Source organism: Cotesia glomerata, linkage group LG4 (genome assembly GCF_020080835.1).
Source record: "Cotesia glomerata isolate CgM1 linkage group LG4, MPM_Cglom_v2.3, whole genome shotgun sequence".
NCBI classification, from domain to species: Eukaryota; Metazoa; Arthropoda; class Insecta; order Hymenoptera; family Braconidae; genus Cotesia; species Cotesia glomerata.
This window is the reverse complement of record NC_058161.1, coordinates 16,261,273-16,277,943: the sequence shown is the minus strand read 5'-3', so window position 1 is coordinate 16,277,943 and position 16,671 is coordinate 16,261,273. Positions and strand designations below refer to the sequence as shown.

Here is a 16,671-nt window from a genome sequence, read left to right as displayed (position 1 = left end):
AGAATCACAAACTAAAGCCCGTGATTCTTCTTGAGGGTATTTATAGAAACTAATTGAGATTACTAATGGAAGTGTCTTGTTTGACAGCGGAAATGATAGCAATGTCTCATCGTACATTAATATAAAAGTGTACTTTCATTTTACCACATTGACACTGCCATTAACTGACGCGGTAATTACTCACTAAAAACTAAATTACCGTAATTACTTTTATCATCACGTTGAAAAAAAATATTTTTTCCAGTGATGTTACAGTAAGAATTACCTTTTAGTGCAACACAACAGTTTATGCAGCAAAGATAACTTTCTTAATTGTTTAACTATTAAGTTAAGCGTTATTATAAATTTTTATTGAAGAAATTAGTTCTATTTTGGAACGATACAGTAGCGATCTTTTTTTTCGACGACCGCCTATGATAAAATAGAAATGGTTCTTGATTTACCTTACCATGAATGGATATTGATTTGTTATCACAAGTCAGCAATGTAGAAAATTATTTGATCGGCTACATTATCTCCGCCGACAAAGAAGATTTCTATAAATTATTTTCTGAGCATTTTAAGAATATTTTACCTTAGTTATTCATAACATTGGCTTAATTAATTATTTGAAAAATAAAAAATGAGTAAAAAATCCGATTTTTGACTTTAAGTTATTAGTAACGTGGCATATCGATTTGGGTATGTTTTCCTCACTCTATATAGTAATTTAGCTGCCACTACAAATGTAATCTTCGGTAGTATAGTGGTAAGTATCCCCGCCTGTCACGCGGGAGACCGGGGTTCGATTCCCCGCCGGAGAGATTTATTTTTTGTTTTTTTAACAATTTTTTTTAATTTGAAAATTAAAAAAAAATTTATTTTTGTAAAAAAATTTTTTTTTATAAAGAATTTTTGACTGGTTCACATTCAAAAAGAAAGTAGTTTAAGAGCGGTTGATAGTTGATTTTCAAACGAGTTTTGCTCATGAATAAGATAAAATTTTGAAAAAAACGCTTCGCTCTTTTGATAGATAATTAAATTATCCATCAAAGAGCGGAGCGCTTTTTTGGAAAATTTTCATTTATTCATGCATAAAATCCATTTTAAGATTCCATAAGTTGTACAAGTATGACAGAGATACTCTCGTTTGTCCAATAGAGAGCGAGAGAGAGAAAAAATATAAACCCTTCTTAAATAGATATTACTTCATTTCAATTGAAATAATATTAATTCTCATTAATTTTATCGTTACTTCTTAATTTAAAGCAATAAAAAAAAATTTATAACAATTATGCCTGAAATGAAATATCTCACAATAATTTTTGTCGTTTTTAGAAAGTCATAAAAAAATCAACCAATAAAAAAAAATTTTTTCTAGCACAAGTTAGATTTTTAGAACACTTATTTGTGAAGTGTTGCCCGAAGCAATCCAATTTAAAAATAATGTTAGTTTCTTATAAAATTTTTTTTTGCGTAATATTTTTTTCTTTGATTCAGCATTTGGTAACATTAAATCATGCAGCAAATATGGAGACACAGTACAATAAAAAATAATTATTTATATTAGATATTTTTATTAATAACAACGAATTTTTTTAACAGTGTGTCTCTTGGAAACGCAAACCTTGCTGCGATTTTGAAGTGGAATGCAAACCACAAGATCCATATGGTATCTCCCATTGCGTGGAACAAGATATTGACAGCACAGTAGTTATTTTCGGCATTGCCTGAATTGACTGCATTAATTGCTACAGTCGACGCTCTCTGTATTGGACCTCTTTGTATTTGACCGCTCTCTGTATTTGACCACATTCTTCCTCTGTATTTGACGATTTTACACAGCTCTTATGGACAAGGACGAGTCAAATACAGAGAATGGTCCTGTACGGGCGAGTCAAATACAGAGAGCGTTGACTGTACATTCTGCATTGATTGTATTAATTGCATTCACGGCATTAATTATATTGACTACATCAATTCTGTATTGATTGCATTGCCGACATTAATCCATCAATCCTCTGACTCGGAAGAGTCTGGTGCCAAGTTCCGTTCAAATCGGTTGTAAACGGAGCACCAAACACCCGAGTGTGTTTACCGTAAGCAGAAGGATATTTTGAGGTTGCAGAATTTTATTAAATTCACAGACTTTTCTTTTCTGCATTGAGACTTTATAATAATACTTTACATCTCAAATAAACGATATTTAATAATTATTATCAATCATAATAATTGGTAACGGTCGCTTATTTATCAAGGCAAAATTTCTCAGGTCATAATTTCTCAGTAATAAATTATCAGTTAAATATTTATCAAAATTTTTGCCAAAATTAATCCTATACAATAATATCTTAGACAATAATGGATCATCGGTAATGTGTTTATTCCAACATTGTAATCCATAATAATTTATCTCGACAAAAATTTCTCATGCAAAAATTAACAGCGGCGTCCGGGGCGAAGCCCCGGTGGGGGTTGGGGAGCGAAGCTTCCCATTCAAAAAAAGTAATCGAGGTTCGTGGCGAAGCCTCAGAGGGGTCCGGGGTCGAGCCCAGGTGGGGGTTGGGAGGCAAAGCCCCCCATTTGAAAAGAAATAAATTATTACGGTACATATAAAGAAGCTTAAGTTGGCTCTCAAATTTCTGCCCTCGTAGTGTATACTAGTTTTCTTGCTATGCGGTCGAAAGTACGCAAAAAATTGCGTTGAAAAAAATTGATGCCTGCCTCCGACATTTGCGGCACGAGCGAAGCGAGTGCTACTGGTCAGAGGGGGGGGGGCATCAAATACACCTGTCAATAAAGATATTAATATATAATCTATCATATTACTACTTTATTTTGAAAAAAGATATTAATTTAATTAAATAAATTTAAAATTATAAATATATTATAAATTAACTCTGATTTTAAAAATAAAAAAAAAAATAGAAAAATGAAATAATAATCGTAAAATGCATAGAACAAAAAAGTTTGGAAAATCCAAAAGTGCACGACTCATAACGCTCATTCATTTTTTAAGAAAAAAATTAATTGTGTAATTGATTAAAAAAAAATTTATAATTAAGTAATTTCTTACAGAGTATTTTTTATTTTTTTTTAAATATCGGCGCTCTTTTTTCTTGTCATATGCGCACGCAGTCTAAAAAAATCTAGCTTGATCAAGTGGCGCCATAGTTTTCTCGTGACAAATAAGAAAAGTTCGTTTGGCTTTGTACGGTTGCATCGTAGTGAATTTCAATAAAACAGTATTTTTTGAATTTTCAAACTGCAATAATTTCTAAATGAATGTAAGTAATATTTTTACTAAAAATACTACGTTTTTATTTGACTACCTTTTTAAAAAAGTTTTAATTTTACGTAAATTTTAAAAATACTGCGGTAGAAAATGTTTTTTTTTGTTCCAGAATCTGATCAGAAATTCTGCCGTAATGATAATGACTGCAGTGAGATAAGTAACGCTTTCTGTGTGAAGAATGAGTGTCAATGTAAAGCGAAATACATTGCGATAAATAAAACATCGTGTAAGCCATTTTTAGGTGGTAATTGTATGAAAAATGACGATTGTGGGACGCAAAACTCGGTTTGCATTCATAACGAGTGTCAATGCAAGCATAATTACACTGTCATGTCCAACTTTATTGTATGCTTTGTAAGTAGGACGTTCTTTGAGGCAATTCATGAGACTAAGACTCAAAATTTTCATTTTTAGCGCTCTTGGGGGGAAGTTGTCGTGACGATGCAGATTGCATGTCAATGAAGAATGCAGTGTGTTTCGATGGAATTTGCGTTTGTAATAAAGATCACTATGCAGTAAGCAAAAAAGAATGTGCGCCTACTGTAGGCAGCCATTGCTCTGGAGACGACCAGTGTTTTTCGGACAACATGATTTGCATTGATAATGAATGTCAATGCAATGTTGGATTTGAATCTGTGTCGATGATTCAATGTGCTCTAGGTAAGTTTATACAGTACCGACGACATGTTGAGATTCATGACTTTCTGATAAAATTTTTTAACAGCGGAGACGTTGTTCGGATGTAGTTTCAATGCAGAGCGCAGCGACATCTGGCACGCCAAGTGTTCTAACAGGAATAAATGCGTGTGTAAAGAAAACAATATTGCAGATGGAAGATCATGCTTGCCCTTACTTGGCGGTTATTGTTGGCGTGATGATCAATGCAGAGCCCACAATTCGGTCTGCAATGATTACCGGTGTCAATGCAGAACATATTTTATTGCAGTCGCTAATAATTCATGTGTTTTAGAAATATAATTGTTAAAATGATTAAGTTCTTTAATATTATCCTAAATTTTAACCCACGATTGAGACTGCATTGATATTTGGTGTCAATGCAGCTAAAATTAAGTTGCCGTTGCCAATAATTCTTAGAAATCATTGTTAAAATACATTTTTTTGTTTTATATTGTTGAAATTTTAAATCTAGAGAATACATTGAATTTATTTTTAGACTATAAATTTATATTAAACCTACAATAATAAAATTCACCCATTAATAAGTCAGTGACATAAAATCAATTTCCTGTCAGGAAATTCAATCGATAAAACTTTATTTTAAGTGATTATAGATTTTTATTATTCCTAATTCACCACTATATATTCCAAAATTTATAAAACGGAGCGAAAAACGTCAATAAAAATGTTATTCCCTACATTATTTACTACATTGGTTTTGAGCGTCAATGCAGCGTACCACAGTAACGACGACGATGCATGTCAGGCTACAGGAAAATCGGTCAGTACAAACAATTAACTTTACATTGACTTATTGACATTGATTCTCCTTCACTGACTTGAAAGTGTAATCCGGAGGACGCAGTTCCGTGCTGTGACGATGCAGTTTCATGCCAAGCGAGTGAGACGCCCGGGTTGTACATCTGCATGGAACAAGGTACTGAATCCATACAAACCTCCAAAACTGCATTGTGAATTGGATTAATTTAACTTAAAAAAGATACTTTAATTTGTTGCTAAATCAATTGTATTGACCAATTGAAGTAGTAATTAAGGAGGTTCCAGCGTAACTTATGAGTCAAAATAATTTTTAAATTGTTTTTTACTTTCAGTCTTTCCAATATTCGTCAAAATTCTTTATCTCAATTTAAAATAATTCGAACAATTTAATAATTGATGAATTTTACTTATTTAATTAAACAAAATAATCAAATGACTCGTGTTTATATTACTTGCCGGATTAAATAAACAGATTCGGCAACAGCGCGTTTGATTATACTCATTACAGAGATGTGCATGAGTGTGTGAGTTAAATATTTCTCGCTCTGTAACTATATTTCTATCCTTTTCTTATTTCTCAGTTTTTGGCGCAACGTTGCCAAATTTTTATTAGAATAAATAGCTGACGACAAACGAGTCAGAAATATAAAATTTAACTTCAATCATTTCAAAAATTATATTGGTAATGTATTATTATTAATTTTTTTTGAAATTTTATACAATAATTCAAGTTTTTTGTGTATAGTTTTTTACTTGTTAATGTTGGGACGTTAATATTGAAAAAAAAAATTAAAGTCTCGACTAAAGCTTGTCTGCCATAAGAGCCCGTGTAGAAGTAGATAAAAAATGTGATTTTTTAAATTTAATATCTAAGTAACTAAATGGTGAATCTTTTTAAAACTTTAGGATAAGATAAATTATGTATTTATTTATACGTTTATTTAATTTCAAAGCTCAAAGTTGGAAATTATTTTTTACATTAAATTCGCTCGAACCTCCTTAACACTAAATTTAACGCTGTTTTCAAATGCAAAGTAAAAATAATAATAAAATTCAACTGTTTTCCAGAACAATTGGGATCGCAATGCATCTACTCTTCCGATTGTTTAAAATTCCACAACACCGACTGTATTAACAACAAGTGTAGATGCAGTTCTAACTACATTCAATTAAACTCCACATACTGTGCCCCAAAATTGGGCGCCTATTGCGCTAGAGAAGCCTGCGCAGCTGGAAATTCTGTCTGCATTGATTACAAGTGTCAATGCAGTCCGAATTTCTTAAAATCTCACGATCGCTGTCTTGCAAGTAAGTTCTTCTGACTATATATAGATAATAAAGTTGATAAAACACTTACAAAAAATTTATTCCAGCTAATTTGAACCAATCGTGTTCCATCAATGCAGATTGTGACGGAATTCCGTTCGCAGAATGTTCCACCGCAAAAACATGTTCCTGTCGATTGAATTACATTCAACGTGGGTCTAATCAATGCCTTTCAGCCCTGGGCGAAGCCTGTTCCGAGCATAGTTCCTGCGCAGCTGCTAATTCGCTGTGCATTGACTATAAATGTCAATGCAAGCCAAGATACGCCTCTCTGTCTAACTCCGAATGCGTACCACGTAAATATTTTGATTGTAGCTCGCGTATTAACTGAGGAGTTAATTAACGATCCAATTGTTTCAGTTCGCATCAATGGAGTCTGCAGAGACAATTTTGATTGTCAGGATGTGTTAAATACAATTTGTACTGATAATAAGTGTCAATGTGACCAAGATAGCTTTGAAGTGGACGGCAAGTGCGTAGCACTTTTAGGCGGATTTTGTTCCACAAACAGCGACTGCATCACTGGAAACTCGTGCATTGATCATATCTGTCAATGCAGTCATAATTACGAACCAATCGGTCAGAATAGCTGCAAGCCAAGTAAGAAACTTGTTTGTTATTATAATTGAACCAGAGGTTGACTGCATTGATGTTAAGTACAGAATCAATTGGAAAAGCGTGCAAACTCGACGAAGACTGCGATTTCATTAAAAACGCCAAGTGTGCTGACAACGTGTGTCAATGCAGGGACAAATACTTTGGAAAAAGCGATTTTTTGTGCTCACCAATCATCGGCGGTCGCTGTTCTCACAAATCTGAGTGCTTTTTCAACAATCTCGAGTGCATTGACGGCCAATGTCAATGCAGTGAGGGATTATCGGCGATTTCAAGTAGTCAATGCTTGACAAGTAAGTGTCGAAATAAGTAAAATGAAAATCTGACTGATAGTTTGATATATTTCAGCTTCTTTGATGTTTTCTTGTCAGCATGTCTCAGAATGCGCCGACACTTCGCACTTTGAATGTTTGAACAATAAATGTGTCTGCAAAGCTGATGATAATATTTCGTTGAGTGGAGCGATGTGCTTGCCACTCCTTGGCGGGATTTGCTGGAAGAATGATCAATGCATTCCTGAGAATTCGGCCTGCATTGACTTTAAGTGTCAATGTAATCCTGGTTACATAGCTGCGGCTAAAAACTTGTGTGTGAAAATATGATTCTTGGAATAAAATGTAACATAGTTTTTATTGAGCGTTGCTGCATTGATTTTGATCGTCAATGCAGACTTTTTTGTTATAATTATTATGTTAAAAAGAAATTTTATATTTTACGAGGGAAGCGAAAAAGCTGATATGGAAATAAATTACACGTCAAAAAAACTTCAAAATAAGTTTATTTACACTGAAAAAAATAATCGGTAGAGGTTACCGATTTTTTTTTCAGTAGAGGCTACTGATTTTTCGGTAGAGACAAACGATTAAAATCGGTAGAGGTTACCGATTTCTTTTTGGTAGCAGCTACCGATTTCCAATCGGAAAAATCGGTAGCTTCCGAAAAATTGGTAGCCTTTACCGAAAAATCGGTAACCTTTACCAAAAAATCGGTAGCTTCAGAAAAATCGGTAACCTCTACCGATTTACATTTACCGAAGAAATAGTATTTTGTCCACTGATGATATTTTTAACGACGTAAGCTCGTCCTGGTGTTACACTTATCGAGACCTTTCATTTGAATACCCACACGAATTTTTTATATATTTTACAAATATGAAAAATATCATATATATAAAATGTATGAAAGAAGTCGTGTGCGTACTCAAACGACAGGTCTCAATGAGAGTAACATCAGGATGAGTTTATATTTTAAAAAATGTCAATAATTAAGAAATGACGTTGTATTTTGTCCACTAATGATATTGTTAACGATATAAGCTCATCATGGTGTTAAACTTATCGAGATTTTCATTTGAGTACCCACATGCATTTTTGATATATTTTTTATATATACATATTAGGGTGTATCAAAAAGAATTAAATTTTTTTTTTCTTTTAATTTTGAGTATATTTTTGGAGTATTTTTGAGTTTTCGTGTATGGTTCCAATCCAAAGCCAATCCCAGGAAAATAATCACCAAGGGATATCCTAGCTCGAAGAACGGTTTGGTAAAGATACCCACATGAATTTTTTTTTATATTTTATATATTTTACAAATATGAAAAATATCATACATATGAAATGTATGAAAAAAATCGGGTGCGTACTCAAATGAAAGGTCTCAATGAGAGTAATATCAGGATGAGTTTATACTTCAAAAAATGTTAATAATAAAGAAATTACGTTTTATTTTGTCCACTAATGATATTTCTAACGATAAAAGCTCATTCTGGTATTACATTTATCGAGACCTTTCATTTGAATACTCACATGAATTTTTTAGATATTTTATATATTTCATAAATATGAGTAATATCGTATATAAAAAATCTTTTATTAAAAAGTTAAAAAGCTTATATCGTTAAAAATATCATCAGTGGACAAAATACAACGTCATTTCCTAAATATTGACATTTCTTACGATATAAGCTCATCCTGATGTTACGCTCATCGAGACCTTTCATTTGAGTACACTTCTGACAAAATGTTTATCATCGAAAATTTCATCAATCAATATTTTTACAAATTTTAATTAATAATATCAACCGTTTCCATGATGGTAATCGTTGCCAAAGTGGTTGCAATAGCAACAAAAAGCGACAACAATGAAAACGTTACATCAATTTATGAATAAAGGATTGCCTGCCACATGAAAATTATGTTACTACCACCTGAAAATCATGTTGTTGTCGCATAAAAATCATGTTGACATGTCATTTATACTTTAGTTATAGGCCCCAAAAACTTTTTTTTCGGTAAATGTAAATCGGTAGAAGTTACCGATTTTTCGGTAGAGGTTATCGATTTTTCGGTAGAGGTTACCGATTACCAATCGGTAGCCTCTACCGATTATTATTTCCAGTGTAGCGACATTGAAAATACACTTCAGTGCAGAACATCTTTTCTTGCCACCGCCTAAGATTATGAAATTTTTTTTTTGTTATGTCGAATATTCTGTCGTCAGAAGAATCAATCCCGACGAAAACAGTTAAGTATTACACACACACACACACACACACACACACACACACACACACACACACACACACACACACACACACACACGTGTAATCAATTAAATAGTTGTGAAACCGAAATAAAACAAACTTTTCGATCGTAAATGCTTTGCATCATGATTTGTGCAATAGTTTTTTTTTTATTATCAAGAAAAATAAGTCATTAAAATTATCTTTCAAAACTATTTTTAATTATCAAAAAACACAAGTCTTTAAACTTTCAATACACAACATTCTTTATTTAATAAAAAAGTTAAATTTAGTTTTGACTGCTTCTTCAATTGGTCGATACAATTGATTTAGCGGCGTATCAAAGAATATTTCTTAGACAAATTTTAGCCAATTTTTGAGCAATATGGCAATCAAACGGATGATATTCATAATTAGTTTAGCTTTACTTTCAATATCCACCGTAAACACAGACAAAAATGCCGCGCATCAACCAGTTGGTAGTGATGATGCAGTAAGTATTTATCAGTTTTAACACACTATGAAAATTTTCTATTAATTTTTATTTTGCATAAGAATCTTTTTTTGTTATGATACATCTTACCAGTGGAGTTTATTTCCCTGATTTATTGACAATTACCCATATAGCAACTTCAGCTCCGAGTTGAGGATGCTATAATGTATAACAAAAAATTAAGAAAACGGTTGACACTGAAAGCCATCCCTGCAACTTCCCGCTAATTCCATACCTGCATATATGCAAGGTAGATTACTATCAATGTCCTTCAACATTTACATAAACTTGGAGTCTAGCGCTGTACACGGCCATCACTCACACTAATTGAAAAATGTTCCAATTCAACTAGTGTAAAATTTGTTATACTTCTATTGAAAAGATACAGAGACAGCACTGGAAATTTTTGTCTCTTACTTTTTACATTAGTAATATCGTATTTTTTCTAATCGTAAGATGTAAAATTTAATGAATAAATAATAAATTTTCTGCTCAAATATTTGACAATTAATAGTAATGAAAGTATAGTCCATCTTTAGAGTAGTTGTATCGTAAATTATATTTCGCCGTCTCGTCCTCTAGATCAAGATGTAGTCACGATTTATTGGCAAGTATGAGAACAGTTTTCACAGATTTTATTTCAAAGTTCTGAAACAATTATCTCGCTGCGCCCTCTCTAGGTACTTGCAGAGTCTATACGCCTCTCAGGTTCATTACGTTTTTCTGTGTGGTGTGAGTACAACCTAAAATTTATTTTAAAAATAAAATACAACCTAAAACGATCAAGAACAAGGAGACGGTCAAGAAGTCAATCGAGGTACAATTACTTGCTACAACGACTGGATAATCTATCACGTGAGATACAAGATCATACAGGGCGTGGCCGTAGAAGAAGATCCAGACGTTCAGCTTATAGTTCCTCGTCCAGAAAAAGTGAAAAACGATCCAGGTATTCAAGAAGTCTGTCTTACAGTGACTCTTCTCAAAAAGATTCGTATGAATCCTCTAACCCGAGTGAAGTGTCTCATCGCCATCGTAAAAGAGCTAGGCGTCATTCTAATCATGGCGGAGGAGACAAAGATGCTCCTCAAGCTATCAGTAAAGATGTAGTTCGATCTACAGAAGGAGGTGACAAGGGTGCACCACTTGTAAAGGATAATCTAGGGGGAAGTGGCAAAGATACACTAACCCCTACTAATAATCAAGATGTTGACAAGGATGCTTCATCTACGAATCCAATAGATGGCGCGACCGGGGTTGTTGACAAAGATGCTCAACCGCCAGTCGATAAAGATTCTAAACAGAGTTCTACTGTTCCAGATACAGAGTTATTAAGTCTACCCTGATAGCCATCTTAACTTAAACTTTTATTCAATCTACTGTAGTAAAATTGTAGTACAATTTAACTAAAAGTTCGGTGTTAACTTGTATTCAAATTGGGGCTGTAAATTGCATTCAATTTGTTTACAACTATTGTACTATAAAAATTTACGGCAAACTTGATGTCAAGTTAACTGTAACTGCTGAAATGCAACTACTTTTAATCAAAGCGTGGCTATCAGGATACTAGGCGAAATACCATCACCTAACGGCCCTCTAGGCCCAGATATTCACGATGCAGTCGCAGAACGTTGGCTTAGTATTTTGAAAGGGGGACTGTCAAAGGAGGATAGACTTGAATTATTAAAGAAATATCCTCCCGCAAAAAACTGTGAGCCGATGAAGGCTCCAATTTTAAATCCTGAGGTGAAATCAGCTTTGAACTCGACATCTATAAAAAAAGATACTTTTCAGGTCCTTGCGCAATCAAAAATTAGTGCATCGCTAGCTGCAATTGGAGGGTTATTAACTTCAATACTCCAAAATAAAGAAAAGACAGACACTGCAAAACTTACGTCAGGTCTTAGTAATGCTGGAAAAATATTAGCAGATCTGCATCATTCGATATCAATATCTAGACGTCAAATTATTCTGATGAATCTCAATCCAATAGCAAAAAGAATTGCAGATGACGGCAAAATCGATACACTTTTGTTTGGAGCAATATGAAGTGGTTTGGAAAAAATGGTGGTCATACTACGTTGAACACGATACTCAAGTTTTCTCTGCGTCTTTTCCAGAAATCTTATCCTTTCTCTCAAAATCCTTTGATAGAACAAACTTATACTCGTCTCTCAACACGGTTAGAGCAGCTCTATCTCTTATATCTTTAGAAGATATTGGTAAAAATGCCAGGATAACTCGCTTTTTCAAAGGAGTAAGCGCTCTGAGACCTTGAACTCCAAAATACAATTATATTTGGGACCCACAAATAGTACTTGACTATTTGAGTACCTTATACCCTAATGGAGAGCTCTCATTAGAAGATCTTACAAAAAAACTGGTCACCTTGTTAGCAATTTCTACAGCCCAAAGAGTACAGACTCTCTCCAAGATCAGGGTGCCATTCATAAAGATTTCAGATAAAAAGACTTCAACACAAGTACCTGATCGGCTAAAAACATCAGGCAATAACAGAACACAACCTTTGATTCAAATACTATTCTGTCTGGAACTCCCTAGAGTATGTGTTGCTTCAACTATTCAAGAATATTTAAACAGGACTCGTGATCTCCGTTCACCACAGTGTGATAATTTCATTATAATTACAAGGAAACCATATACACCTGCGACAACACAAACAATCAGCAATTGGATTAAAGGAACCTTGAGTAAAAATGGTATAAATACATCAATTTTCTCAGCTCATAGCACAAGGTATGCTGCTACTTCAGCAGCTGCATTAAAGGGCGTCAATATAGAAGTTATCAGGAAAATGGCAGGTTGGATGGAAAAATCAAAAATGTTTTCCAAAGTATATAATATTCCTCAGATGCAGCAAGAAGATTTTGTGTCTACAGTGCTAGCAAAATCTTAAACAAATGTCAACTTTTAGTACGAATGATCATTTCACAATAAAAAAAAAAAAAAAAAAAAAAAAAAAAATAATTAATCTAACTCTCTAAACATCTACATCTTGATCTAGAGGACGAGACGGCGAAATATAATTGAAAGATTGATCGAACTTACTTGTAAGTGATGGTTGATCGAAATTATATGAGCCGTCTCGTCCGAATAGATCAAGGACCCTTCCCGAAAGAGTTCCCACCCTATTTTGATTAATAAGAATTTTTTTTTCCTTTTTTTTTATTTTCCTCTCAAAAAAAAAACGTAATGAACCTGAGAGGCGTATAGACTCTACAAGTACCTAGAGAGGGCGCAGCAAGATAATTTTTTCAGAACTTTGAAATAAAATCTGTGAAAACTGTACTCATACTTGCCAGTAAATCGTGACTACATTTTGATCTATTCGGACGAAACGGCTCATATAATTTCGATCGACCATCACTTACAGGTAAGTTCGATCGATCTTTCAATTTTCCCAGAAATTCTTTTCCGTGTAGGAGTGAAATGAAACTTTTCCGGACTTGCATCGTATTATTGTGGATAGTTTCATTAAAGTCCAGCAGCAATACAATGCATCTATATTAAAATTTAATAAAAATTTTTCTTTAGAAAGCAACCTTCGTTTCCAATTAACCTTAATTTTATGATCAATTACTCTCCGAATAAACTATTGCACTGCTTTTCCAGGCCCTCGGAAGATTCTGCGAAGTAGACGACGACTGCCCGACCAAGTACGCCATCTGTTCTGCAGACAAAAAGTGTGTTTGCACGCCAAACACTCTGGCACTTGACAACAGAATCTGCACCGCTATGCTCGGCTCCAAATGCTCAGCAGAAGACACTTGTGTGTCAAAATATGCCGAGTGTATTGATAATGTGTGTCAATGCAAAAAGAATTATTCCTCTGCATTGAACCAGTGTTTTGCAGAATCGCTTGGCACGTCTTGTCAAGATCATCAAGTCTGTCATTCGATAAAATTTGGAATGTGTTTTGAAAATGAATGTCAATGCATGCCTTACACGATGAAAGCCAGTCCGAAATCTTGTACTTCAATTCTCGGAGGGATTTGTTGGTCGAATAGTGACTGCTTGATTGACAATTCCCACTGTTCGAACAATATCTGTCAATGTGGAGTCAGATTTGAAGCAAGAAACAAAACTAAATGCCTACCAGGTATTTTTAAAAGTTTATTGAAGCTTTGGTAAACTAAAAATTAAGATTTTAAGATTTCTCACATTAAATCGTATCGGACAATGATATTGTACATATAAATGATATAAAAAGCATATTGTCAGAAAGAAAAGTTACTGTTGAACTTATTAAAAAATTTTTTTAATTGATTAATAGGTAAGTATTTTCACATAAAAAAGTAGTTTTAATAGCTTATGGTCGGACTTATCAAGTCCTCATGGAGGGGTAAGCACGATAACTTTTCAAAATATATATTTTTTAACTCAATCTATTTTTCAATCTTGTCATTTATCTTATGGGAAACGACGAATTGTACTTCTCGTCAACCTCTGCATTTGCAACAGTTTCCCAGAAATCTACTTCAACTTACGCATCAAGTTAGTGTAAATCTAATGCCGGAATTTTCCGAAAGGTTCGCTCGAAGTTAACGCGAAGTTGCAGAAAGTTAACGTTAACTTCACGTTAACAGTTATAAGTTCAACTGTTACTCTACTGTTAACGTAAACTTTACGTTAAATTCCGGCCGTAGGTTTACGCGAACTTCGTTTCATTTGTGCTAATAGGGTAAATAATGAGTAAGCCTGGTGGCGGCAGCGGCAATAAAGTTCCCTATTGTATTCTTATGATGATTTACTTGAAACTTAATAGGGCGTTGGATTCATATGAAAATAAATACTGTTAGTGGAAAAATTTAAACAAACTGTAAAATTTAATTGTACATAAAATTAACTTCTTATAATTTAATTTTAATTAACTCATTATTATGATTATCTTTTCAATTTATTCTTATGGTGTAAGGTAGATAATTATTTTTTTTTATTCACGTTTAACATAAAATTATTGAAAAATTGAAAGTATGAGTACTTAAGGCATGCACGTTTGAATATACCAATTTTTTTTTTCAGATAATCTGAGTGTCAGATGCAAAAATAATGATCAATGCAGTAATCAAACGAAATACTCGGAGTGTCAGAACAGTACTTGTGTCTGCAAGCTAAATTACAAAGCTACTTATGACAAAAAATGTAGACCACTGTTTGGCGCCGAATGTTCCTTCGATAGTCCTTGTGAAACACCCAATTCCGTTTGCATTAATGAAAAGTGTCAGTGCTTTCGTTATTATGTGTTTCAAAATGGACGATGCGTACAAAGTAAGTTAGGTGTATGCATACGGGTGGGATTTTTGTAAACGCTTTTGTTTTTCAGGTCGGCTGTATGGACATTGCAAAAACAACGAAGATTGCAGCGGAATACCCAATGCAAAGTGTTTAAAGAATCGATGCATCTGCAAAGATAACTATCAAAGGCTGAATGGTTTTGCATGTGGGACTAATTTAGAGGGAAATTGCAGGACGGATGAAGAATGTATGGTGCCAAATTCCGTTTGCATTGATAATAAGTGTCAATGCATGCCTAATCATCTGGCCCTGGGGAATACAAAGTGCATTAAAGGTTGATATCGTTCAATTTAGATAATAATACTTTTCGCACTGATGACATTGACTGCATTGATTGTATTAATGATATTTACTGCGTTGACTGCATCGACTGTACTGATTTCATTGATTGTACTGACTGCATTGATTGCATTGACTACATTTAATTACATTGATTGTATTTACTTTATTGACTGCATGGATTAAATCGACTGCATTGATTCACAGTAAAAAAATTTTCGTTAAATTTAACAGAAATATTTGTGTTACTGACTGCACGCAGAAAAAAATTTTTTTGCTCGACGGGCAGAAAGCGTCAACTTTTGGCCCGCTACGCTAAACGAAAGTGCCGCTTTCTGCCTTCGTCGAACAAAAAAATAGTATACACTCCACGGGAAGTAAATAAGAAAGCCTCAGATCACATGTTTGTCAATCTGAGACATTTCTTATTTTACTTCCCTAGGTGTGTAAGATACTATTGTTAAGATAACCTAAGATATATTATGGTAACAAATGAATTTGTTAACATAGGGATAACAAATTATAAGTTGAAATAAAAAAATTTAGGTTATAATAAAGTTATTGATATGTTATAACAACAAAAGAGTTTTGTTACGATAGCAAAATCTTTAAGTTGATTCGACAAAATACTTTAGTTGGTACAACAAATTTTTTTGTTGAAACAGCAAAGTTATACTATTAAAATAACAAAAAGAATTTGTTGGAGTAACAAAGACAATTTGTTAAAGTAATTAAGAGAATACATAATTTAAAAATATGCTATAATCAGCTATAGCTGATTTGGAAAATATTTTAACAACAAATTAGTTTTGTTATTGCAACAAAATCATTTTGTATCAGCAACAAAGTCATTTTGTGACAGCAACAAAATGATTTCGTTGGGGCAACAAATTGACTTTGTGAATTAACAAATTGGTTTGTTAGTACAACTTGAAACATTTTGTTAATGCAACTAATGGATTTGTTGCTATAACTACACTCATTTGTTACCAGAACAAATTTTTCAGTTATCCCGTCTTTTGTTATTTCAACACAATCGTTTTATGCGTGATGTTTTTACACAAGTTAATGTTAATTTAACATTCTAGTATGTTAAATCAACACATGAGAATGAGAAATTCTACACACTGGAGTGTAATATTCTACACAAAAATTTTTTTTACTTTACACAATGACGAAAAATTTTTTACTGTGTTGCATTAACTGCAATGACTAAATTAATAGCGGTAATTGCACTAACTTTATTAACTGAATTAAATTTATCAACGATACTAATTGCATTAATTTCGATAATTTGAAAATGTAATTTTCTGAAATGATTGTCATTAAATTTTCATAGCGTTCGAAAGAAAATCTTGTTCTCATAGTAACGACTGCATTGATATG

At 33.2% G+C, this 16,671-nt stretch overlaps 1 protein-coding gene and 1 non-coding gene across 2 annotated transcripts; both read left to right on the top strand.

The window, feature by feature from the left end:
- Positions 1 to 731: 731 nt before the first annotated feature.
- Positions 732 to 803, top strand: Trnad-guc. Its single transcript has one exon. It is a non-coding gene; the product is annotated as a tRNA-Asp (tRNA).
- A 3,729-nt stretch (positions 804 to 4,532) lies between these two features.
- LOC123262903 (prion-like-(Q/N-rich) domain-bearing protein 25) lies at positions 4,533 to 7,275 on the top strand. The gene is made up of 6 exons (XM_044725391.1): positions 4,533 to 4,889; positions 5,801 to 6,040; positions 6,106 to 6,354; positions 6,419 to 6,658; positions 6,721 to 6,966; positions 7,022 to 7,275. The coding sequence occupies exons 1-6, from the start codon at positions 4,880 to 4,882 to the stop codon at positions 7,273 to 7,275; spliced, it is 1,239 nt and encodes a 412-aa protein (XP_044581326.1). The 5' UTR covers positions 4,533 to 4,879.
- The last annotated feature ends 9,396 nt before the right edge of the window (positions 7,276 to 16,671 follow it).

Excerpts from the sequence above, each read along its gene's own strand:
- LOC123262903 (XM_044725391.1), top strand. Across the intron at positions 6,041-6,105 it reads TCACGATCGCTGTCTTGCAA|CTAATTTGAACCAATCGTGT; the intron begins GTAAGTTCTTCT and ends AATTTATTCCAG. Across the intron at positions 6,659-6,720 it reads TCAGAATAGCTGCAAGCCAA|AATCAATTGGAAAAGCGTGC; the intron begins GTAAGAAACTTG and ends TGTTAAGTACAG.